This window comes from Danio aesculapii, chromosome 6 (assembly GCF_903798145.1).
Source record: "Danio aesculapii chromosome 6, fDanAes4.1, whole genome shotgun sequence".
In the NCBI taxonomy this organism is placed as follows: domain Eukaryota; kingdom Metazoa; phylum Chordata; class Actinopteri; order Cypriniformes; family Danionidae; genus Danio; species Danio aesculapii.
The window spans coordinates 61,797,304-61,822,898 of record NC_079440.1 but is presented as its reverse complement, the minus strand read 5'-3'; the positions used below and the strand labels follow the sequence as shown (position 1 = coordinate 61,822,898).

Here is a 25,595-nt window from a genome sequence, read left to right as displayed (position 1 = left end):
AAACCAAAATGTTTTTCTCTTGCAGTTTGATAAAGTTTGCAACACAGCCTCGTTGGGAAAATGTGCCCTGGTGTACAGTTTTGAGAACCAAGAAATATGTGCTCATGGGTATATATGGCTGCATTTTAGGTGTCAAATGGACATTATGGGGCGACACTGTTGACTGCTTATCTCCAAATGGCTTTTCTGGTGTGACTTGATAGCTCACCACAAATGATGCTAGATTTGGAGTGGAGCAGGGTTTGAGTCCAACAAAGGATGGTTTCAGAAAGCAGGAAAACCCAACAAAGGCTCATTGTGAATATGTACCCCTGTATACATTTCTAGAGAGTGCAAATTATGTAGCCAGAGTTTCGTATGGCAGCATTTCATCTTTAAAACTAATGCTATGGGGCGGTATGATGCCAACCAATGACTTCTGTTTTTTTTTTTGCGCTACCAGCTGACCATTTACCTCCATGTGGACGGCTTTTACCAGTTTGTCCTGTAGCTTGCCATGTACATTGGCGAACTTGAGACACAAAGAGTAGTTGGCTGCGATGACAGTGTTCAAGTGTGCTGAAGACTGGTTTTAGAAAGCAGGTAAAACAAAAACACAAAGCAAAAAAAATTAAATAAGTAACCCTGCAGGCACAGGACGTCAACATGATGTCATATTGATGTTGTACCCCAACGTTGTGGGAACGTTGGATTTTGTTTGGAAATGAAAATCGGGTTGACGTCAGAACCCAGCATCAATGTCTAACCTTCAACCTAAAATCAACCTAAAATCAACCAAATATCAATGTCTAATGATGCTACACCTTGATGTTGTGTGTACGTTACATTATGATATCTTTCAGATGGTGGATTTTGGTCACTTTCCAGCACAACCTAAAATCAACCTAATATCAATGTAATTTGATGTCGTTATTGGATGTCAAAATAACGTTGTCCTTAGACGCTGGCTAGACATCGAATTTTGGTCACCTCACGTCAAGACCTAAATCTAACCTAATATTAATATCTTATGATGCTGTGTGCCTGTTGGGAAATAACAGGGTGAGAACATGGTAAGATCTGAAAACGTGGTGAAAATCAGGCGGCTGCGAGGGCTTTTCTTTTTCTGGGTTGCTTTTGAGAACACTGTCAGTTGGGTTTAGGGTAAAGGGGTTGGGGAGTTATCAGTCAGTTGACAGCAGCCTCTGGTGGATTTACGCTAGAAAAGCAGGCATGTATGGCACTCTCGAGAGAGATATTTGACAACTGAATAAGCGTACCCAGTGCCCTCTGGTGGATTTATGAGAAACGTGCCCCAGTAATGTATTTGAGATTGTTTAAAAAGTACACAGCGCCCTCTAGTGGATTTGTGACATTGGAAACTGCAAGAAGACGTAGTCCAGGGTACATATTTGTCAGTTCTCTAAAATGTAGTCCTGGGCACATATTTCCAATCAACCTGGCTTGAAAGTTTCAGGGGTCATTTTACATTTTACTCACCCTTACTTATTTCAAACCCTTATGAGTTAAAACAAATGCTGTAACCATTGACTTCCATAGTATTTGTTTTTCCTACTAGGGAAGTCAATGGTTACCAGATTGTTTTGCTTTGTTCAAAATATCTCCTTTTCTGTTCAATATAAGAATATAAACACTGTTTTTAACTACTTCAGGGAGAGTAAATAATAAATAAATAAATAATTTTTGGTTGAACTATTCCGTTAACCCTTTCTGATTTTGATGTTAATTAATAACATGCATATTTTGGAGGCGTGAGACACTCTTTGTGAGCACAGACAGATGCTCAAGATAGTTCTGGAGGGAATAATTACAGAAGAATAATAATACTAAAGCATTGCGATGACGGGCTGACAGCTTTACATTCAGCAAAACAATATTTCAAATCTTTTACAATGTAAAGCTGGAAACACAGAAATCTGGAAGCTTCAATATGCAAAGTCCCTGAAACACACATTTATATCTGATCATCATCTGGCAAAAACTACATCACAGCATGCATACTGATGAACTTTATTCACTAAATGTGTTTACATCAGAGTTTGTACACATTTGTTTGTAACACTTTATTTTGATGGTCCATTTGAGTATTAGTAAACTGTCTGCTTAATATCTGCTGATTCTGCTCCTTCAACAAACATTTAACTGACTATAAGAGACTTTGCAAGTACAGGTCAATTTACACTAATCCTAACCTAACAGTCTACTTATAATCTAATGAGAATCAGTTGGCATGTAGATATACGTTTCTTTATTTAACCAGATACTGTAAAACCCATTGAGATCAAGATCTCATTTACAAGGGTGACCTGGCCAAGAGGTCCGCAACACACGACTAAAATAATAAATAAATAAATAAATAATATTAATAATAAATAGAAAATGAAGATAATATAAAAATACAGTTTAGTTGTTCAGCTGTACCACATTACAATATGTTAACATGTTGTATACATTGAGAAATGGACTGTTGTTGTTTGTTAAAAAGGATAGAGTGAAAAGATTTGATTAGGATGAGCTCTGATATTATAGTTCAAACTAAAGAGTATTGCAGGATTAGGGGGCAGCATGATTAAAGGCTCGCCTCCCCATTTCAGTTCGAACCTGGGGTACAGTCAAATGATAAGATTCACTTGAACGTAGGGCATACTGGCTTTATGACTTATAAAGAAGGGAAGTTAGGTATGAAGGCACCAGACCCAGAAGAGCCTTGTAGACCAGAGTCATCCAGCGGGTGCACCGTGTTACATTCAGAGAAGGCCACTCAGATTTGGTACACAGTTCACAATGGTGAGTTAGTCTCTGACAGCCTGTAACAAACCTCAGAGTGCTGTGATAAACAGAGGCTGAAGACATTTGGTTGAAGCATTCATATATAAAACATCACCATAGTCATCAATGGTAAAAATGTTGCAGACACCAAATGTTTACGAGCTCTAAGAGAAAAGCAGGATGCATTTCGATAGTAAAACCCGAGCTTAACTCTCAATTTCTGAACCGAATTTGCTACGTGTTCTTTAAAGGAAAGCTCCTGATCGAGTAAAAAGCCTAAATATTTATAGCTGGACACTAAATCTGTGAAAATCATTAATTTAGATTTATTATATCTACATTTAAGACCAATTTAAGATACTTAAGACAAGACTGAACAATATTAAAAGCAGACTGTAAAAATGGTATGGCCTGAGAAAGTGAAGGAGCGCAACAATAAATCACTGTATCATCAGTGTACAGATGATAAAAGGCAATGATGCAATGTGACTCAAAATAAAGTGTGACCCATTTTTCTTATCAAATAAAAGGTTATCCTACTATATATATTTATGTGTGCATATTTTCAACATTAATGCACATCTTGGCATTTCTATTAAGCATATTTTAAATCACATATAGATGCTCCTAAAACAGACGGATAGAAGCACAGCAAACAATAATAGTTGTTCTATCCTTGTATGGGTCTGTATATGTATATTTCAGAATATGGGTTTGAAACTGAACAGATCATATCTCTGTGTTTTAAAAGTGTGTCATATACCAGTGTCCCACATTGACGTCAGCTTTATGAATGTAATCACTCACTCAATCCTCACACATTTCACTGTAATGAGTCTGATCTCATTTCCAACGCCTCTGTGTTGGTGAGAATCGGCACAATATTTACAGTTTATAATCAGTATTCTCACATTCTGAAATCAAAACTCTGATCAAAGCATGCGACGGGTTGGCTGGTTTTACACCTCATCCCACATGAAAAAAATGTATAGTAAATACTAGTCAATTCTATTATTATTACTTTATATATTACAGTATCATATATTGTATTATTAGCCACAGTGAACTGAGAGACTGTAAATAATACTGTAATGTAATATAGTTTTTACTACAGTAAACTCTGGTGTATTCTAGTGTAATATAGCCTATAGTTGTAGAAAACTAAAGTATTGGCTCGCTTGTTTATATTACTATAGTTGTTGTGTTACCATAGCAACTGTAGAATCACCACAACAGATCAATTACTATAGTTGTTACTATAGTGACTGTATGATCACCACAACAGATCAATTACTATAGTTGTTACTATAGTGACTGTAGGATCACCACAACAGATCAATTACTATAGTTGTTGTGTTACCATAGCAACCGTAGAATCACCACAGCAGATCAGTTATTATAGTTGTTGTGTTACCATGGCAACTGTAGAATCACCACAACAGATCAATTACTATAGTTGTTACTATAGTGACTGTAGGATCACCACAACAGATCAATTACTATAGTTGTTGTGTTACCATAGCAACCGTAGAATCACCACAGCAGACCAATTACTGTAGTTGTTGTGTTACCATGGGGACTGTAGAATCACCACAACAGACCAATTACTATAGTTGTTGTGTTACCATAGCAACTTTAGAATCACCACAACAGATTAATTACTGTAGTTGTTGTGTTACCATAGCAACGGTAGAATCACCACAACAGATTAATTACTGAAGTTGTTGTGTTACCATGGGGACTGTAGAATCACCACAACAGACCAATTACTATAGTTGTTGTGTTACCATAGCAACTTTAGAATCACCACAACAGATCAATTACTGTAGTTGTTGTGTTACCATAGCAACTGTAGAATCACCACAACAGATTAATTACTGTAGTTGGTGTGTTACCATAGCAACTTTAGAATCACCACAACAGATTAATTACTGTAGTTCTTGTGTTACCATAGCAACTGTAGAATCACCACAACAGATTGATTACTGTAGTTGGTGTGTTACCATACCAACTGTAGAATCCCCACAACAGATTAATTACTATAGTTGTTGTGTTACCATAGCAACTGTAGAATCACCACAACAGATTAATTACTGTAGTTGGTGTGTTACCATAGCAAATGTAGAATCACCACAACAGATTAATTACTGTAGTTGGTGTGTTACCATAGCAACTGTAGAATCACCACAACAGATTGATTACTGTAGTTCTTGTGTTACCATAGCAAATGTAGAATCACCACAAAAGATCGATTACTGTAGTTGGTGTGTTACCATAGCAACTGTAGAATCACCACAACAGATTGATTACTGTAGTTGGTGTGTTACCATAGCAACTGTAGAATCACCACAACAGATTGATTACTGTAGTTGGTGTGTTACCATAGCAACTGTAGAATCACCACAACAGATTAATTACTGTAGTTGGTGTGGTACTATAGCAACTGTAGAATCACCACAACAGATTAATTACTATAGTTGTTGTGTTACCATAGCAAATGTAGAATCACCACAACAGATTGATTACTGTAGTTGGTGTGTTACCATAGCAACTGTAGAATCACCACAACAGATTAATTACTGTAGTTGGTGTGTTACCATATGATAACAAGACAATATGTTTTGCTAGTCTAGAAAATGCTTCTTGATTTCAGAATTATTAAATATTTGAACTAGAAACAAGACAAACTCTTAATATGAGAAGAATTTGTAGCATGTTTCTGAGTGATGTGTGTGTGTTGCAGTGTTGTTGAGTGTGTTTGTGTGTTATGAACAGGTCCAGGTACAGCTCATGTGTCTGAAGCTCAGTACGAGTCTGTGGTTCAGCTGAGGAAAGTGTCATCTCTGCTGCAGCAGCATAACGGATCCACACACTCATTTCCTCATGAGGACACGTCACCCGTCTGCTGGTCACCAGGAGAAAACCAGTCCCCCGAGGCCAAAGGTAAACCAGTAATGAAGCTCTTTCTGACTGTGCTGGAGTTTCAGAATTAATGCACTTCACCACATGAACAGAGCTGAATCATCACACTAATCAACTAAACTCAATAACAAGAGCAACACTGATTTAAGGAATAACTGTAGTAACACTTTATTTAAAGGAGTGCTTATTACATGATTGATGTAATTCTGTAATGAAATTCTAACCCTAGCCACATATTAAGGTCATTTATAGGCAAGGCAAGTTTATTTATTTAGCACATTTCACACACAGTGGCAATTCAAAGTGTTTTACATGAATAGGATTAAAAGAGACAAGTGTATACGAAAATAAAAACAAATAACAAAAATGATTAAAAACATATTAAAATGTGTTAAAACAGGTTATAAAAGAATGAAAAAGTAAAGAAAGACAATAGCGCAATCTGTTGGACGTAGCACAGTGCTCATTCAGTAAAGGCACAGCTAAATACATGTGTTTTAAGTATAGTATAGTATAGTATAGTAAATGGTATAGTATACTGCAGACATATAGTATAGTACAGTTATATAGTTTATAGTAGTTTTTATATATAGTATACACACACACAAACACACATGAGCAATATCACATGATTAGCAGTGTGAAATGGCAGTATATTGGCACAGAGACCCCTAGAGACCCCATTAAGGAGAAAAACTCAGCATAATTTCTAACTACAGCTGACCAAATCATTATTTAACAGGTAAATGATATTCGATCTCTCTCTTTTGTATGTTGCTGTGTTTATATCACAGTAATCTGCTAGTGTTTGCTTTGCTTTGGCTTTTTCTGGGTTAATTATTGTGATTTCCTGATGGCAACAGAGAAATACTGGGAAATCTCTGTAGACTGATGGCATTTCAGTAAGCAAAATCAGCTGTTTTATCATCACTTTAGACATTACGCTAGAGAATCATTCAAACACTAGCTCTACAGTAACGTTGGTGAATGAGCAGTGGTTTCTGCTGTTCTGATGTCAGCTGCAGATGTGAATGAATGGCGGAAGAAAGGGTTTTAGACTCTTCATGTTTGATTTTCTTTTTTATATACACGATTATGCTGCATACTGTTGTATAAACACAATATCACATGAATGATTCTCTAGTGTAATGTCTAAAGTGATGATAAAACAGCTGATTTTGCTCACATTTTAAGATTAAAAGGCTGAACGGCATGAAATGCCATCAGTCTAAAGCAGGAGTGCCCAAACTTTTTTGTAAAAAAGGGCCAAAAGCTGTAGTTAGAAATTACGTTGAGTTTTTCTCCTCTAATGGCTTATTATGTGGTCTCTGTTGCCGTTTTATGGTGGAACGCCAACCCTCTTTGCTCTGCTCAGTATGACAGGCTGATGGCCACCGATGCGCTGAATCTCCGAAATGATAAATATTTTAAACAGGCACAGGAGTGATGCTCAGATCATTTAAGAAATCTTTTACATGAATATTAATTTCATTTAAATGAAATTCTATAGACAATTCAATAGAATACAAAACAGATGTGTTATAGAATCATCTGTTGTCTTAGACTTAGGTAGAGAATTAGGTTTATTAAGTCTTACCTTCCTGACTCCTCATCCCTCCTTTTTACTTCATACAAAACAATCAGTTGGCATGCTTAGATCACCCTCAAATTATTAAAACTTTAGATTTGTCTACTTGAAAAGCTCGCTGCGTGCCGTCACCTCCGCATAAAAGGCTGTTACGCCGGTTTCACAACGCATGAGCGGCGCGAGAGCAGCAAGCACGTTTTTCATCGAGCATGTAAACAACCAGGACTCACACCGGGAGAAGAGCAGCGCGTCAAGGTCCAGCAGGAGCGGTGTGTGAGGCGCGCAGGTGGTTTTCTGCACCTTTGCTTCTTGATTAAACTACATTACTTTCACCAGCGTTGGTTCGGTTGCACATAGAGAATAACGTCTTTATTCCGGGATTACCTCTCTTAATAAATACACTTTTCATATGAAGTAAATCATATCTCAAAGCATTTACTGGGTCACTAGGGATTTTTACTGGGTAAATTGGGTCTAGGGACGCCCCTGATGTTGTCCAACAGCTGCAATATTTGTCAAACTGTAGTGAGTTCATTGATCTGCTGTCACTCAATGTGGGCGGAGTAATCCACAAAGGTGAGGAGGCTGTACGAGTGCTGTTATTGCAGAATATCACTCGACTGTCAGCCAATCAGATTCGAGAACCAGACAGAACATTTATGGTGACACGGTGGCACAGTGGGTAGCACGATCGCCTCACAGCAGGAAGGTCGCTGGTTTGAGTCACAACTGGGTCAGTTGGCATTTCTGTGTGGAGTTTGCATGTTCTCCCCGTGTTGGTGTGGTTTTCCTCCGGGTGCTCCGGTTTCCCCCACAGTTCAAACACATGCGCTATAGGGGAACTGAATAAGTTAAATTGACCATAGTGTATGAGTGTGTGTGTGTCAATGAGTGTGTATGGGTGTTTCCCAATGCTGGGTTGCAGCTGGATGGGCATCCGCTGTGTAAAAACATATGCTGGAATAGTTGGCGGTTCATTCCGCTGTGGCGCCCCCTGATTAATAAAGGGACTAAGCTGAAAATGAATGAATAAAGATTTATTCAGAAGAAAACAGATGGAGTTGTGGTGTTGTGTATAATGTTTGTGTGTGTGTGTGTGTGGTCAGATGCTGGACTGCTGCCCGCAGACGTCCCTCAGATGGTGGGTCAGGTGTGTCCGTTCTGTCAGCGCTCGTACAGGTGTGAAGCGTCTCTGCGGGAACACCTGAGCTTCTGTCCGGAGCGAGAGGCCGGAGAGTGTGTGTGTCCTCTGTGTGGATACAACACACCCTACAGGTCACAGATGGAGTCACACCTGAGCCTGCACACACACGACAAGGTACACACACACACACACATGCATACACATATATGCACACACACTGTACAGGTCATAGATGGAGACATACCTGAGCGTGCTCACACACAACAAAGTACACACACACACAAACACACATACACACACACATAACAAGAAAGACACACAAAAACTCTTTCTAATGTTCACACACACACACACACACGCTCTCTCACATGCACACACAATCATTCACAGACATGGCAAGGTACATACACACACACACACACACACACACATGCATACACAAACATAAACACATGCACACCCACGGTACAGGTTACAGAAGGAGACACACCTGAGCCTACACAGACACACACGCATGCATACACACACATACACACACAACATACAGGTCACAGATGGAGACACACCTGAGCCTTCACACACACAACAAGGTACACACACACATATAACAATAAACACACACAAAAACTCTTTCTAATGTAGACACGCACACACTCTCACACACATCACACAGAGCACAGGTGGAGACACACCTAAACCACACACTCACACATACACGCTCTCTCACATGCACACAAACAACCATTCACACACACGACAAGGTACACACAACACACATCACTCTCTCTCTCTCTTTCTCTCTCTCTCACACACACACACACACACACACAAACACACACTCATGTCTTCCCATGTGTTGCAGAGCTCCATGTGTGATCCCGGTCTGGAAAACAGGAAGTTCAAGTGTAATCAGTGTGGGAAAGCCTTTAAGTACAAGCATCACCTGAAGGAGCACCTGCGCATTCACAGCGGTGAGACACGTTTACACACATTTCATAGTCTTTTCAGTGTCAGTAACACATCAGGGGACCAATCAGAAGAGCTCGGAGGCGGGGCAGGCGTTGTTTTATTTGACAGTGTTTTCCAGACACTAGGACGCATTTCTCAATACTCAGGTCACTTTTGCAAAACTCTTCACACGATTCTCCTCACTGACTTTCAGCTTGGCAAAGCAGTTCACTTCACATTCAGAATGCACTACAGCTACCAAAACACTTGATTCAGCTCTCAAATAAACTCATTCTTAGTAGTCATGAAGAAGTGGAGAGCATGAGACTGATTCATGTGACGCTGCAGGGACAGACGAGTCTTCGCTGAGGTCCAGCATTCTCCAGCGCCTAGACTGCAGCTCTGCACAAGACGTTTGGCCGGTGGAGAAATGGTCGTCCCCATCTGAGCCTGGTTTCTTTCCAGGTTTTTTAATTCTTCACTTTTGCCAATTGGTGAAGTTTTTCCTCACCACTATCGCCACTGGCTTGCATGGTTCGGGATCTGTAGAGCTGCGCATGGATGGATTACTCTTCAGTGTTTGGACTCTCAGTAGAGATTATTACAGTTTTTCTTGAATGCATTAATGAAACTCCACATTTTCTAAACAGTTAACACACAGGCCTAAACAGCGGCACTCATGGTCAAAATGACACAGTTTGCTTGCAAAATGCTCTAACAATGGCAATGCCGGTTTATCAATACATTTAACAATTTTGCTAAACTCTTAACGCAGCAACACACCTAAAACACACAACAATTAATTTCATGCTCAAAATCACACGTTGTAAACTAAACCCTAAAATTAATATTCGAAATATAGTAATAAACTAACACAATACACCATGTCTAACAAAACACTGCACACGTTTCAAAAGCAAATAATTAACCAAAACACCAACACATGTTCTCTTCCAACAGGAACATTTAGTCAATCAGAACACACTGACAATAAAAGCACTATCATCAGCTGACATTACAGAAACTGCATTATTTTATGTGTCAGCTCTGCCCTTATATTTAGTTTTGTTGGGTTTAGTACATTTTGTTTCGTTTACTGCAGAAATTCAATACAAAAAATGAACGACCATCTCATAGTAGCTTCATAAACTGTACATGTTTATGTAACAAAAATATATACAGAGACAGAATTACTGCAGTACAGACTTTATTTGCTAAAGGACATCACTGCAAGATATACAAACAGAAAAAGCACCGCAACTATAATAAAAAAAAAATATATTTTCTATTCTGCTGTCTTCTGCATTTGCCCGGCTTCTTCTTCTCTGGCCCGGCTTGGTAACTGTGGCCCTTTGGCTTAATATGTTTCTCCTATGGCGACATCTTTTCGCCAAGTTGAAGCCAGCCTGGTCAACATAGATAGTTTCATGTGGGACTTGATTGACCTTCAACTCCATGACTCTCTGAAAGTAATTAGACATAGTGTATGTAAATGCTGTACTGTACTGTATATCAACTGTATGTACTAATGAACTCCAGGTTTATAGTTTACTGCAAAACACACTGTATACAGTACAATAATGACTGTATTGCATAACCTTACCTGGATGTATTGGTGATGGAGTTCTTTGATGCACTCTCTGTTCCTTTAAGTCCTCAAGAGTCCTCTTTTAGAACATGCAGTATGATCATGTGATTGGAAAAACCTCAACACATGAGTGTGTTTTCTAGCTGGGAATCAGCTGTGATATATTGCTTGTCATTGTAGCCTATTGCCCATGCCGTTTGTTGTCTTTCTATTTGGGCTGTCAAATTTGGGCGTCTGTAAAAAAAATTGGATCCAGAATAAGAAATGCTTTGATTAAAATTTGATTGAATCCATGATTATTATTATTATTTTCCAAACTGTGGCTGAAAACTGAAATACTGTAAAAACAAAACCCCTCCTTAATGAAATACTGTAAATATGACACAAACACATCAGAATCAGAATCAGTTTTATTGCCAAGTGTGCTTCACACACACAAGGAATTTGTTTTGGCTACAGAAGCTTCCAGTGTACATAAAGTGACCAGTGACCAACACAAAATAAATAAATATGAAAAATAAAAAAGACGATAAACATTAAACATGTTGCATTAAACATGCAAACCAAACTACAGTAACATCTATTGGGAGTATAAGACATAGCCACTACTGACCTCCTCCATCCATGCTGGCAAGGAAAAACACAGACAGAAAAACACAGAAAAACACAGATTTGTTTAGGAGTGTCAAACCAGATTCATATTGATCTTGGTAGTTTCTGATGGTTAGGAAGAGATGGTTTCTGTTTGCTTTCCATGGCTAAAACAATATAGTTTGGACTGCTTGAATGACATCCATGTTAACTGTTTTGAAAAATGTTAGGGAAAATGTGTCAATCCAATGAGAAAGGGTTTACGCATTTGCAACACATGTCTTCTGCTCTGCTGGGATAGTGATGAGGAAAATGGAGTGGATTTTAGTTTCTTTAACCAGGTCAAAGCAAACAAGAAAAACTGTAAACCACACTGAACTGAGCTAAACTGAACTGAACTTCAACTCTGAAAGCTGAACTACACTGTTCCTATTTACTATGATCTTCCATGTGAAGCTGCTTTGACACAATCTACATTGTAAAAGCGCTATACAAATAAAGGGGAATTGAATTGAATTCTTCCAGACACTAGCAAAGGTTGACAGCTCACAAACACACTGTGACACCCACAAAACAAAGAGCTAAAACACACTAATAACATGCAGCATTACACAGTGTTTTCTTGTGTAACACATCTCTGTTTATAACTGCAATATATGTTACTGAGAACCAGCATTAAAGGCACAGGCCACAAAAACAGCTGCAGTGTGTTCAGAGCAGAAAATTACAACATTCTGACAGCTCTAATGAATAATCTGATGGGTGTTTTGAGCTGAAACTTTACAGACACATTCTGGAGACACAAAAGACTTATATTAAATCTTGATAAAGGGGTAAAATAGCTGCCCTTTAAGACATGTAAACAAAAGAGCTAATCTCATTGGTTGACCAATTTTTAACACGTCAGGGGCATAGCAAATGAGGGTAAAGGGTGACAGAGTGCATAGGGCAATTTAGCAGCCCAGCGACAGGCAGCGGTTGATTTGATTTAGTTAATATAAGTTATTAGATAAATAAAATGTATCTATGCATCATTTTTGAAAGCATCCTCATTTTACAGCATTTTTACACAAGTGTCTAAAGCTTTGAACTGTACTGTAGCTTTGCATGTAAGTTTTATGAAGCATCTTGGAGATGTTGCCAAAGTTCTTCTGGATTTAGTTTGTTTTGTTTCTTCACATCATTCCAGACAGACTGGATGATAATCATATATATATATATATATATTAGTGGCGGGCCGTTATCGCCGTCAACGTGCTGCGTTAACGCAAGACTCTTATTACGCAATAAAACTATTATCGCCGTTAATCTGTTCTCAAAGTTGGGTTGGGAGCTGGGTCTGTTCTACGCAAGCTATGATGACTTTCACTTTGATATTTTAGCATAGATGTATACCTGACCGGTGAGCCGTCTGACAAAAAAGTGCCCTTCTGAATCAAATCAGCAGGATGCCCTTCTGGATCTTTCACTTACTTCAAAGACACTACTGACTACGCTTACATGGACATCTGTAATCCAGTTATTCGCCTTAATAGACAATAATATAATGAAGGTGTTTACGTGGTTACGTGAATTAAGGTGCTTTCCTGTAAGAGTTTCCTGTCCTTTTGGGTGACTTTAACTGCAGTTCGGCAGTTTCACTTTAACTCATGAACATTTCATTCATGCCCCCGTGACAAACTGGAGTATCAGACACAAATAAGGAGTAAGGACTGGTGAGAGTGTTATGGAATTTATTAACACACACCGAATGGAAAGAAAAAATTTCTGGATTTCACAATGTGTTTGTGTTTGTGTGTGCGGTCCTTTACTGACAGCTGCGTATATGGATCTTGTCAGAAAATATGGCGAAAAGTCCTACATGATGCCACTAATATCTGCATACTCCACATGTGTTAATTCCACTTCTGTTCAGTTCAGTTATGACTTTAGTCAGAATAAGGTCATCAGAAATCGCTGTTTGGAGCTTATGTAGGCCTACAGTTCAGCATTCATGTTTAACTGAATAAACAGTTAGTAAACACAAGCACATCTTATTGAACATCATTTATTTTCATCACCAATGATCAGAGTAGAACAGTTTCTCCTGCAGTTTGTGATGCATTTTGGAAACAGGAGATGAGCCCCTGGTCTAATGCGCTACCTGGCTTGAGAAACCCGTTCTCAAAGACTTACTTTTAGTCATTATTTGGGTAGTACACATATTCTGAATGCCTTCGGCAGAATTCAAATGAGCCATTTTAATCTAGATTAATTAAAAGATAACAGTGAGATTAATCTAGATTAAAGCAATTATCTATGCCCACCTATAATATATATAGATGAGGAACTTCATGCAAATGTCAACCTTGAAATGAAAAAAAAAGGTTTTTTTTGCCAAAATAGCAAAACTGTTTCCGTGTTTTTTGTGTAGGCTTGTATTTTACAGTGCTTTAAAAATCTCTCTGTCAATGTTTTTAAACTATTTTATTTGATTTACCAAAGTCACACAAATGGCAATTTCTCATCCGTCACATCCATAACAGAGAGATGTCACATCCATAACCAAGCTTTTTTCTCATAAATGCAAAAATGTAAAATCAAATAAAATAAATCATGTTTGCTCTATAGAGAGCCAACTCGTATCCTTTTGATGATCATTATTTCTTTTGGGTTGTGCAGTTTAATTCACAGAATTTTCACAATGTATGTTGTATGCTGTAAACTTACAGGCGTTTTTTGTGACATCCATAACGCATGTTTATTTTCCTCATTTAAAATATATAAAAAATGTTTACAGATTGATATTTTTCTGCTCCCACAATTCTGTGGTTAGTTGTTTTGAAAAAAATAAAGAGATGTTTTAATATAATGTTAACATATTCTTCCTCTGTCAATTTATGTTTTGAGATTTGACTGTAAATGTCACATCAATAACGCTGGAATTGCTCATATATATATATATATATATATATATATATATATATATATATATATATATATATATATATATATATATATATATATATATATAGATAGATAGATAGATAGATAGATAGATAGATAGATAGATAGATAGATAGATAGATAGATAGATAGATAGATAGATAGATAGATAGATACACACACATTTATATAACCTGTATGCCAATCAAACCTGAAAAAATCATGATGATAAACATGTAAGCAGGTGTTTGTTGTCACTCAGATGTTCTAATGTGTGTGCGTGCATGTGTGTGCAGGTGAGAAGCCATACGAGTGCTCGAACTGTAAGAAGCGCTTCAGTCACTCGGGCTCCTACAGTTCACATCTGAGCAGTAAAAAGTGTCTGAACGGAGGCGCTGGTGCCAACGGGACCCACTATAACGGGCACTCTCACCCCACGTACCTCTTCCCTTCGCCAGTGTCGCCCCCTGTGGCCAGTGGCAGGAACAGCAGCCGAGGGAAGGGCTCTCCATATGGATCAATCACACAGTATCAGCCGATGCCAGCTCTGAGCCGGCCTTGGGACCCCACGGAAGATTTAACCCTGCGGACGGGCGTATTTAAGGGCACTAGACTGCTCCCGCTGCTGCAGTCGCGGAGTAAGTTTGAACACCTCCTGCAGGAGATGCTGCGGAAGGAAGTCGGAGATGAAAACACGCATAAAAACGACAGGTCTCCAGCATCCTGGCACTCGGTCCCGCAGCAGATCCTCGCCCCAATGCCCACACCCCTGCAGCGGGCACAGGATGAGATAATTGACCCCACATCACCTGCTTTATCTGAACGCCAGCAGCTGATTGGCTGTCGTTTTGGCTCTCCTCCATGTTTGGATCTTTCTCCGCGCCAGTTGAACCCTCAGAGCGAGCCTTTAGATTTATCCATTCCTAAATCACGGGACTGCAGAACCACCAATGGTTTGTCTCCACAAAAAGAGGCGGGGTTTAGACTATTGACTCCACCTTTGCATCACACAGAGGCGGGGTTTAGATGCTTAACCCCGCCTTTGCATCAAACTGATGCGGGGTTTAGAAGATTAACTCCACCTTCAAATCAGAACGAGGCAGTGTTCAGAAGATTGACTCCGCCTTCAAATCAAACCGAGGCGGGGTTTAGAAGATTAACCCCCCCTTCAAATCAGAATGAGGCGGGGTTTAGGAGAATGACTCCGCCTTCGCATCAGCAAGTGGGTGGGGCTTATGCTGGAGCGCCACTGTTTGGCAACACAGTGTTCAGTGGTTTCCCGCTCTTCAGTCACATGATCTCCGGACACAACGGGCTTACATCCCTTCCTCTAACACCTCCAACCACGAGTCCTGGCTTCTTGTCGCCGGTTGCATATATGATGGAGGCGGAGCCAGAGGCGGTGCTTAAGAGAATACAGAACGATCGACAGGCTATCATGGTAAGAAATACTCATAATTAACACATAATTATATATAAAAGTATGTATATATATATATATATATATATATATAGTGCTTCCCACAGGTTTGAAATATACTTGCAGTGGTAACTGGATTGAAACACACCTTTTACCCATGGCACATGGTTAACTACATGCAACAAAAAAGTGATTTTTAACAATATTTCTGTTTATTATACACTCTTTCTTTTCAATGGGTCGTGTTTTTTTTTTTTTGACTGTTAAAATAATAAAAGAAATCCAGTATTTGTTACTCTTAATCTATTCAGGAGCCATGTGCACCCACTGACAGGTCAAATCTGCTGCTGACAGTTTGTACAGCATTGCCAAAGCATGTGGGACATGTATAAAATATGTAATATATCAACTAGGGCTGCGCAATTAATCGAAAATCCAATTTCGATTTTGGCTTCTAACGATTATGAAAAAGCATTAATGGAGATAAACGATTATTGCATCATATACCGCCCCCTTTCCTGTTGTACACATTTGTTGCTCTGCAAAGCTCAGTTCCAGGTGAACATTACTAAAAGCATGTACTGTTTGCAGCACGGGATGCGCATCATTGATTGATGAACATCCGAATCATTCATGTTTAAAAGCGTGAACGAGACCGCATGCTTCTGTGTGTGTGTGCGCTTAGCCTCAGAGACGAGCGGAGAACACACATCTTACGCCATCTTAATGCGAGCGCTTTAATGGTCAAATACAGCAACAATAATCGTTTAGTAAATGTTCATATTAACCCTCATTTGTGTAATAAACAAACAAGTTGAGAATCAAAAGACATGTGAAAGAGAAACCATATCAGAGCCGCACTGCTCTTAAAGTGACAGCGCAATGTTCCTCCAGCCGCCTGTTTTTATTATGAATCAAACAACACATGGAGAAAACCCCTCACTGCTCTTGACTGAAGGACTTTTATAGCTGAAGTTTTTTTTCTTACAGTGAAGATGCTTAAAGCACAGTTTGTTTCATATTTTTATTCTATAGCATGTATTTTTCTTTCCTTATTTACAGGGAGGAAAATAACTGTGCATATATACAGTCAAAGTCAGAATTATTAGCCCTCCTGAATTATTAGCGGCCCTTTTTATTTTCCCCCCAATTTCAGTTTAATGCAAAGATTTATTTTCAACCCATTTTTAAACATACTAGATTTCATAACTCATCTCTAATAACTGATTTATTTTATCTTTGCTATGATGTAAAGTACATAATATTTTACTAGATATTTTTCAAGATACTAGTATTCAGCTTAAAGTGACATTCAAAAGCTTAATTAGGGTAATTAGGCAAGTCATTGTATAACAGTAGCTTCTTCTGCAGACATTCATAAATATATATTGCTTAAAGGGGCTAATAATATTGATATTTAAATGGGTTTAAAACTATTAAAAACTGCTTTTATTCTAGCCGAAATAAAGCAAATAAGCCTTTCTCCAGAAGAAAAAATATTAGAGGAAATACTGTGAGAAATTCCTGTGTTAAACATAATTTGGAAAATATTTCTATATAATAAAAAAAAATTCACAGGAGGGCGAATCATTTAGACTTCAACTGATAATCGTTTTGAATAATCGTGATTACAATTATGACCAAAATAATCCTGATTATGATTTTTCCCATAATCAAGCAGCCCTGATATGATGATATGACATCATATGACATCATCAAATGTAAAACATACAGCAAATGAGAAATAAATTACATATAGGAATAAAAACACTTATTATATTATAGTATTGTACGCTAAAAAGTATAATAATTACATAATAAATACTTTTTAAATAAGGCAAATGAGTTAATTAAGCATTTCTGACGGTGTACAAACATTTTGCAGGCAGTTTAGTTGAAACTTCATCCTCTCTGAGTAAATAGAAAAGTTTATCAGAGTCGTTTAGATCAAAGAATTAATTATATAATGTTTCTCTCAGTCTTTCGGCTGTGCACACGCTGTCAGCTGCGAAGCCAAGTAAAAGTCTGGCTTAAAATAAAAATGACAAGGCGTAAGTGAATCTAAAAGCCGAATCCCGGACATTTTAGGAGATTTAGAAACCCCGGATGGATGCATTTTAAAGTCCCAAGAAGGTGCGGCTCTGTAGGTCTCAGCAGAGCACGTGAGAGTTCTCGCGCACACAACAAGAGGAAACGTGTAGGGCGAAAGGAGATTTTCCACTAGGTGGCGCAGTGGGTAGTATGTTCGCCTCACAGCCAGAAGCTCGCTGGCTCAAGCCTCGGCTGGGTCAGTTGGTGTTTCTGTGTGGAGTTTGCATGTTCTCCTCATGTTCGCGTGGATTTCCTCCGGGTGCTCCGGTTTCCCCCACAGTCCAAAGGCATGCGGTACAGGTGAACTGGGTAAGCTAAATTGTCCGTAGTGTATGTGTGTGAATGAGTGTTTATGGGTGTTTCCCAGTACTGGGTTGCAGCTGGAAGGGCATCCGCTGGGTAAAACATATGCTGGAATAGTTGGTGATTCATTCCGCTGTGGTGACCCCTGATTAATAAAGGGACTAAGCCTAAAAGAAAGTGAATAAATGTCACCAAATATACTTGGGTGGTTGTTAATATACCTGGGCGGCCCACCCAAGTAAAGTCTAGGTGTGGGAAGCACTGATATATATATATATATATATATATTAGTGTGGCCATGATACGGGAATTCGGTACCAATCAATACTAAATCTTAAAAACAATGTTAACAGCGCTGATTTGCCATCATGTTTACGTGCTCACAGATAGTGAAAGTGTTTTAAAGCCACGAAGATTAGCTGGTCCGTTTATGAGCTGACGTATGAGCGATCTGCTGATGAATCACAGCTTTAAAATGCTCCAGTGTCCCTGTATCTGTGTTTACACTCAGTAAACAGCGGTGAGTTCGGTGAACTGATGACCTTCACGGCCAATCACAGTCATTTCTGTTGAGCACATGAACACAATAGCAAATCAGCGCCGATAAGAATGCACTCAACAGCGATCAAATGTTAGCGGGAAATGGACCTTTTTTAAATGTCGTTATCGATTGGTACTGAATTCCAGTATGGTGACAACACTAATATATATTTTGTCCAGGATGCTTTACAGTAATATATCTGCGCAAACTGATGAACTAATCTAACAAAAATGACTGAATTACTGAACCAAATTAATATGGTGGGGGAAAATATTAAATACTATTTTAATAAACAGAAAAGATAAACATAAAATATATCAAATTTAGTTTAAATGTTGTAGTTTTTGCAATAACTTGTTTTAATTTAAATGATTATCTTTCTACTCCTAAAGATGTTCGGTGAGCAAACTCTTATTTTAATGAAGATAACAGTTTAATAATACTGTTTTGTTTAAATACATATATAGTGTATATTAACTGAGAAATGGATAAAAACTGTGTGCTCATTTATGCTGAGCACTGTGTATATATATTTATTTTATAGTATGCTTAATAAAATAAACTAAGTATAATGTTCTTAATGTGTGTAATAAAATATAACTGACAAAATAACATCTTATATGAGTAATAAATGTAATATTAAGTATAGCAAAATGCAATTACAGCAATTTATAGTTAGCACTGTCACCTCACAGCAAGAAGGTCGCTGGGTCAGTTGGCGTTTCTATGTGGAGTTTGCATGTTCTCCTCGTGTTGGTGTGGGTTTCCTCCAGGTGCTCCGGTTTCCCCCACAGTCCAAACACATGTGGGGGAATTGATGAACTAAATGTGTGAATGAGTGTGTATGGGTGTTTCCCAGTACCGGGTTGCAGGTGGAAGGCCATCCGCTGTTTAAAACATATGCTGGAATAGTTGGCGGTTCATTCCGCTGTGTTGACACCTAATGAATAAAGACACTAAGCTGAAGGACAATTAGGAAAATTTTAATTAATAAATTTATTATTAATTTATTGCTATAACAATATCCACTAAATGTTCAAAAAAGGGGAAACACTTTATACAGGGGTCACCAAACTTGTTCCTGGAGGGCCGGTGTCCTGCAGATTTTAGCTCCAACTCTAATCAAACACACCTGAACAAGCTAATCAAGGTCTTACTAGGTATTCTAGAAACAATCAAGCAGGTGTGTTGAGGCAAGTTGGAGCTAAACCCTGCAGGGACACCGGCCCTCCAGGACCGAGATTGGTGACCCCTGCTTTATAATAATGTTTTATTAGTTCATGTATTTGCTTACTAATGAACTAATAACTTGTACAGCACTTATTAATCATAGTTCATCATTTACTAATGCATTATTAAAATTAATTAATCGACACACAAACAAAATGACAACGTCTATATAAAAACAGACATCTAACTCCAGACGTAAATCTGTAAATTAATTTCTCCTGACATAGTCAAAAAGAAAAAATGACAGAGAAAATAAATAAAATAAGTAGAAACCAAAATATAGACAACTTAAAACAATATTTTAAAAGAAACTGACAAATAATATACAAATAAAGACAAAAATTTGATGTGTAGAGCAGAGCAAAAGCCTATCATAAGACTCTAAACAGGGATTTTACATATTATAATAATGCAAACCTGCATGTGTTTGTTAACATTAATTAATACACTGTGAACTAAGAACAAATGACTGCATTTTCATTTGCTAATATAAACAAAGATGAATAAATACTGTTAATAATAATAAATGTACTGTTTATTGTTTGTTAATTAATTAATACAAACTTATTTGTTTACAAAACAATTACAAATTATTAATGACAACATCTAATAAAAGACATCATTTTAATGTAAATCTATATTCTAAATATGTACATTAAAATCTAAAGCAGCAGCAGCAACACCCATGTCAGTTTCCTGTCCTGTGTAGATATATTTCCTGTCGAAACAGGAAGTTTGTGGAGAACACGTTGATGGACCTGTCCTTTGTTTGAAATGCCAAGCAGCCTTTTTTATACACACTAAACTGAGTAATAATTTGCATAAATTGTGAAAATGGTGCATGAAATATTTGTATTCTATAGATAGCTGCTGAGAGTTGCATTTTAATATACAGTGCTCTGCATAATGGAGGACAGCCCAGTTTGAAAATTAATATCTTCCTCCATTTCTCAGTGAATATGGGTCATATATATTGGTGCATTTAAACAACACAGATTTATTTATTCAAATATACTTTTAGTCAGTGAACATCTTTAGAAATGGAAAGATAAAACAGTTAAATTCATGCAAGACATTGCAAAAAAAAGCGTTTTATATAGTTTTTGTTTCCTTTTTTAATTTATATATATATTTTTAAATTAATTTTATTTATTATTATATTAACATAAACATTTGAGCTACTAATTTTTAGATTGTTATTGTAAAGTATTTTGTTAGATGAGCTCCAGATTTGTCTTCAGTACTGACTAATATAATATATATGCACAAATATAATATTGTAAAGCTTCCTATAGAAAATATGAACTTAAAAGAGAGATTTGTGAGGGGTGTACTTATATATGCTGAGCTCTGTATTTATATGATCTGTTTTAATGTTTTATTGTATGCATACTGTCTCAAAACTAACAAAAATGAGCCCTAAAAAATGTAGTATATATCATTATGTACAAATATCTACATTACATGCACATATTATGTATGAATTATATATATTATACACAGTGCTCATCATAAAGAAGCACACCTTCTATTGAAAATGAATATTTTTATGAGTTTCTCAGTAAATATAAACAATATATTGTTGGTGCATTTAAATAAAACAGATTTATATGCATTAAAATAAGAGTTTGGTTACTGAACATCTTTAGAAACATAAAGAAAATACATTTAAATGAATACAAGTTATTGCACTATATATATGTAACTACATACATATATATATATATATATATGTAACTACAAAATTGAAATTAAATTATGTGCATGTTTCTTCTTCATGTTAATATGGCGTAAGACTTTATTTTGATGGTCCCTATTGCACATTTTGTTGACTAAAAGTTGCATTGAAATTACATGCAAATTAATTCTCATTTGAGTATTAGTAGACTGTCTGCTTAATATCTGCTGATACTGCTCCTTCAACAGACATTAAACTGACTAAACAAGTACATGTCAACTTACACTAACCCTAACCCAAACCCTAACCTAGCAGTCTACTTATAATGTAATGATAATGAGTTGGCATGTAGATGCAACATAACTTAAATTCAACATAATGCGGTAAAATAAAATGATACCTAAAATTGTACTTAATATTTTCCTACAGCATTTATTTTGGTGCAGTAACAATAACAATAACAATAACAATCTAAAAATTCGTAGCTCAAATGTTTATCTTAATATAATAATAAATAAAATTAATTTAAAAAAATATATTTAAATTAAAAAAGGAAACAAAAACTATATAAAACGCTATTTTATCGCAATGTCTTGCATGAATTTAATTGTTTTATCTTTCTAAAGATAGATCTTTCCATTTCTAAAGATGTTCATTGACTAAAAGTATATTTGAATAAATAAATCTGTTTTGTTTAAATGCACCAATATATTTGACCCATATTCACTGAGAAATGGAGGAAGATATTAATTTTAAACTAGGCTGTCCTCCTTTATGCAGAGCACTGTATATTAAAATGCAACTCTCAGCAGCTATCTATAGAATACAAATATTTCATGCACCATTTTCACAATTTATGCAAATTATTACTCAGTTTAGTGTGTATAAAAAAGGCTGCTTGGCATTTCAAATGTTGGTGCAGTAATTTTTCAGTAGTTTTGTTAGATTAGTTCATCAGTTTTTTTCTTTGCTACTGACTAATCTAATGTATATGCACTAATATATTACTGTTAAGCATCCTGGAGTATATATTTATATATTGCTTTAGATTTTAATGTGCATATTTAGAATACAGGTTTGCATTAAAATGAAATTATTCCCTTATTTTAGTCATTCATATTTAGAATACATTTCTGTAATTTACTTTACAATAAGGTTGTATTAATTCATGTATGTATTAACAATCAATACGTTTATAACACTATTCATCCTTGTTTATTTTAGGAAATGAAATACAGTCATTCATTATTAACTCACAGTGCATATAAATATATATATATATATATATATATATATATATATATATATATATATATATATATATATATATATATATATATATATATGCATATAACACTACTTAAATTGAGTTCTAGCTGGCATAATTGCAGTGAATTCTGTGTAGTTTATTTATAGCTTAATTGTGAAATAGTGTTTGAAGATTGTGCTGCTCAGGAAGGAAGTCGCTGATATTAGATTGAGAAAGACTGATTTTACACTCTCAGTCATAAAGGAACCGTACGAAACCTTCGCTTCACTCACTCATATTGGCTTTCTGTGAGTTGTGGGGACTTTCCATACACTACTATTGTTTTTATACTGACCACATGATATTTTCCATCCCTCGAACTAAACCTGCAGCTCGCAGAAAAACACATTGAATGTTTACACCTTCAGATAAATGCTGAGCGTTTCTGTCCCAAATTTGTATTAATTAATGTATTATCAACATGAACAAACAATGAACAATAGATTTATTACAGTATTCATCTTGTTTATATTAGGAAATGAACGTACAGTTGTTTATTGTTAGTTGATGGTAACTCACAGTGTGTTAATTAATGTTAACTAACACAACTGTAGATGTTAATAATGCGGAGAATGTTTGTAAATGAAATGTAAATGCTGAACTATTTTAAACATGCTGTATGAGTATTGTTCATTATTAGTTCATGTTAGTCAATACATTAATTAATAACACCATATTGTGAAGTGTGAGCAGTATTTTTTATTTTTATTTTCCTTTATGGGGACTAAAAGGCTGAACACACACACACACACACTCACACTCTAAAACAGACACACACACACTCACTCTTTGTCTCCTACACACACACACACACATACATACGCGCACACACACTCTATCAACACACACACACACACACACGCACAGTCAGGTATAGAGTGTGCAGGAGCGCTGCTGTTGGCAGGTCCTGATGTGTGTTTCCTCTGGTACACAAAGATGCAACGGAGGGAAATTCCCCACACTGCATTCAAAGGCCAGTGTGTGTGTGTGTGTGTGTGTGTGTGTGTGCGTGTGCTGGTTTAGTTATTCTTGTGGCTTAGTTGTCCTTAGCGCGATCTGAGCCCCTGTTGACATTTGACTGCTCCTCACTGATTATAATTTTTTGTTAAACGTGATATTCAATTCATCTTGTTGTCTATATCTAGCGACATATTCCCTGACTTTGGTCTTTTGAACCTACACTGGAAACCCTAATAAGCTGACTGAACTAAATTAATTGAGTAAACGTGTTGCCTCAATTTAAATGAGTAATGGAGTCTCCCAAAACTTGCATATTTAAGTTTATTTAACAATTCAATTCAATTCACCTTTATTTGTATAGCGCTTATACAATGTAGATTGTGTCAAAGCAGCTTCACATAGAAGATCACAGTAAATAGGAACAGTGTAGTTCAGTTTGTAGTGTTTAAGTTCAGTTCAGTTTAGCTCAGTTCAGTGTGGTTTAATAATCACTACTGAGAGTCCAAACACTGAAGAGCAAATCCAACGATGCGCAGCTCTACAGATCCTGAACCATGCAAGCCAGTGGCGACAGCGGAGAGGGAAAAAACTTCACTAATTGACAAAAGTGAAGAAAAAAACCTGGAGAGAAACCAGGCTCAGTTGGGCACGACCATTTTAATTTCTCCGCTGGCCAAACGTCTTGTGCAGAGCTGCAGTCAAGGCGCCGGAGGCTGGAAGCTGGCCTCAGCGAAGACTTGTCTGTATCTGGAGCGTCACAGGAATCAGTCTCATGCTCTCCACTCTCCCATGACCACCACAGTAGCTGCTCAGGATTCGGCCTGGTCCAGGATTATGGAAACCTTGGGATCATCTTGTCGCTGGTCTTGGATCGAATCAGTGGCGCTGCATAGTCTGAGGGCCTCGGGAAGAGTATCCCCAGGTGGAAATGGAGAATAAAGAGAATAATTAGCGTAGCTGCTGTTCATAGTGTATATGAACAAGATGCAGAAACCTACGTGGAGCACATTCATGAATCATACCTCTAAGTGGTGCATTGAGTGTATGCTTTACTAAACAGATAGGTCTTTAATCTAGTTTTGAATTGGGAGAGTGTGTCTGGGCCTCGGACGTTATCAGGAAGGCTATTCCAGAGTTTAGGAGCCATAAATGAGAAGGCTCGACCTCCTTTACTCGACTTTGCTATTCTAGGTACTACCAGAAGCCCTGAGTTTTGAGACCTTAAAGAGCGAGTTGGATTGTAGCGAGACAGAAGATTGGTTAGATAAACAGGAGCTAGATTATTTAAAGCTTTATATGTAAGAAGCAATATTTTAAATTCAATACGAAACTTAACAGGCAGCCAGTGTAAGGAGGATAAAATTGGGGTGATGTGATCAAATTTTCTAGACCTGGTAAGAACTCTGGCAGCTGCATTTTGTACCAGCTGAAGTTTGTTAATAGAGGGTGCTGGACAGCCAGCGAACAGAGCATTACAGTTATCCAGCATAGAGGTCATAAAAAGCTAATAAACTAGCTTTTCTGCATCAGAGATGGATAGCATACTGCGAACTTGCTGGTTTTGTAGACTTAAATTGTTCAGTTCACC

At 37.1% G+C, this 25,595-nt stretch overlaps 1 protein-coding gene across 1 annotated transcript in view; it reads left to right on the top strand.

Annotated features, from left to right (window-relative positions):
* LOC130231204 (zinc finger E-box-binding homeobox 1-like) overlaps nucleotides 1-25,595 on the top strand; it is a 49,364-nt gene that overhangs the window by 13,283 nt on the left and 10,486 nt on the right. The window contains exons 3-6 of the mRNA XM_056460677.1: nucleotides 5,545-5,712; nucleotides 8,386-8,597; nucleotides 9,286-9,394; nucleotides 14,772-15,916. Of these exons, the coding sequence (XP_056316652.1) occupies nucleotides 5,545-5,712; nucleotides 8,386-8,597; nucleotides 9,286-9,394; nucleotides 14,772-15,916 (1,634 nt within the window). The remainder of the gene's footprint in view (nucleotides 1-5,544; nucleotides 5,713-8,385; nucleotides 8,598-9,285; nucleotides 9,395-14,771; nucleotides 15,917-25,595) is intronic.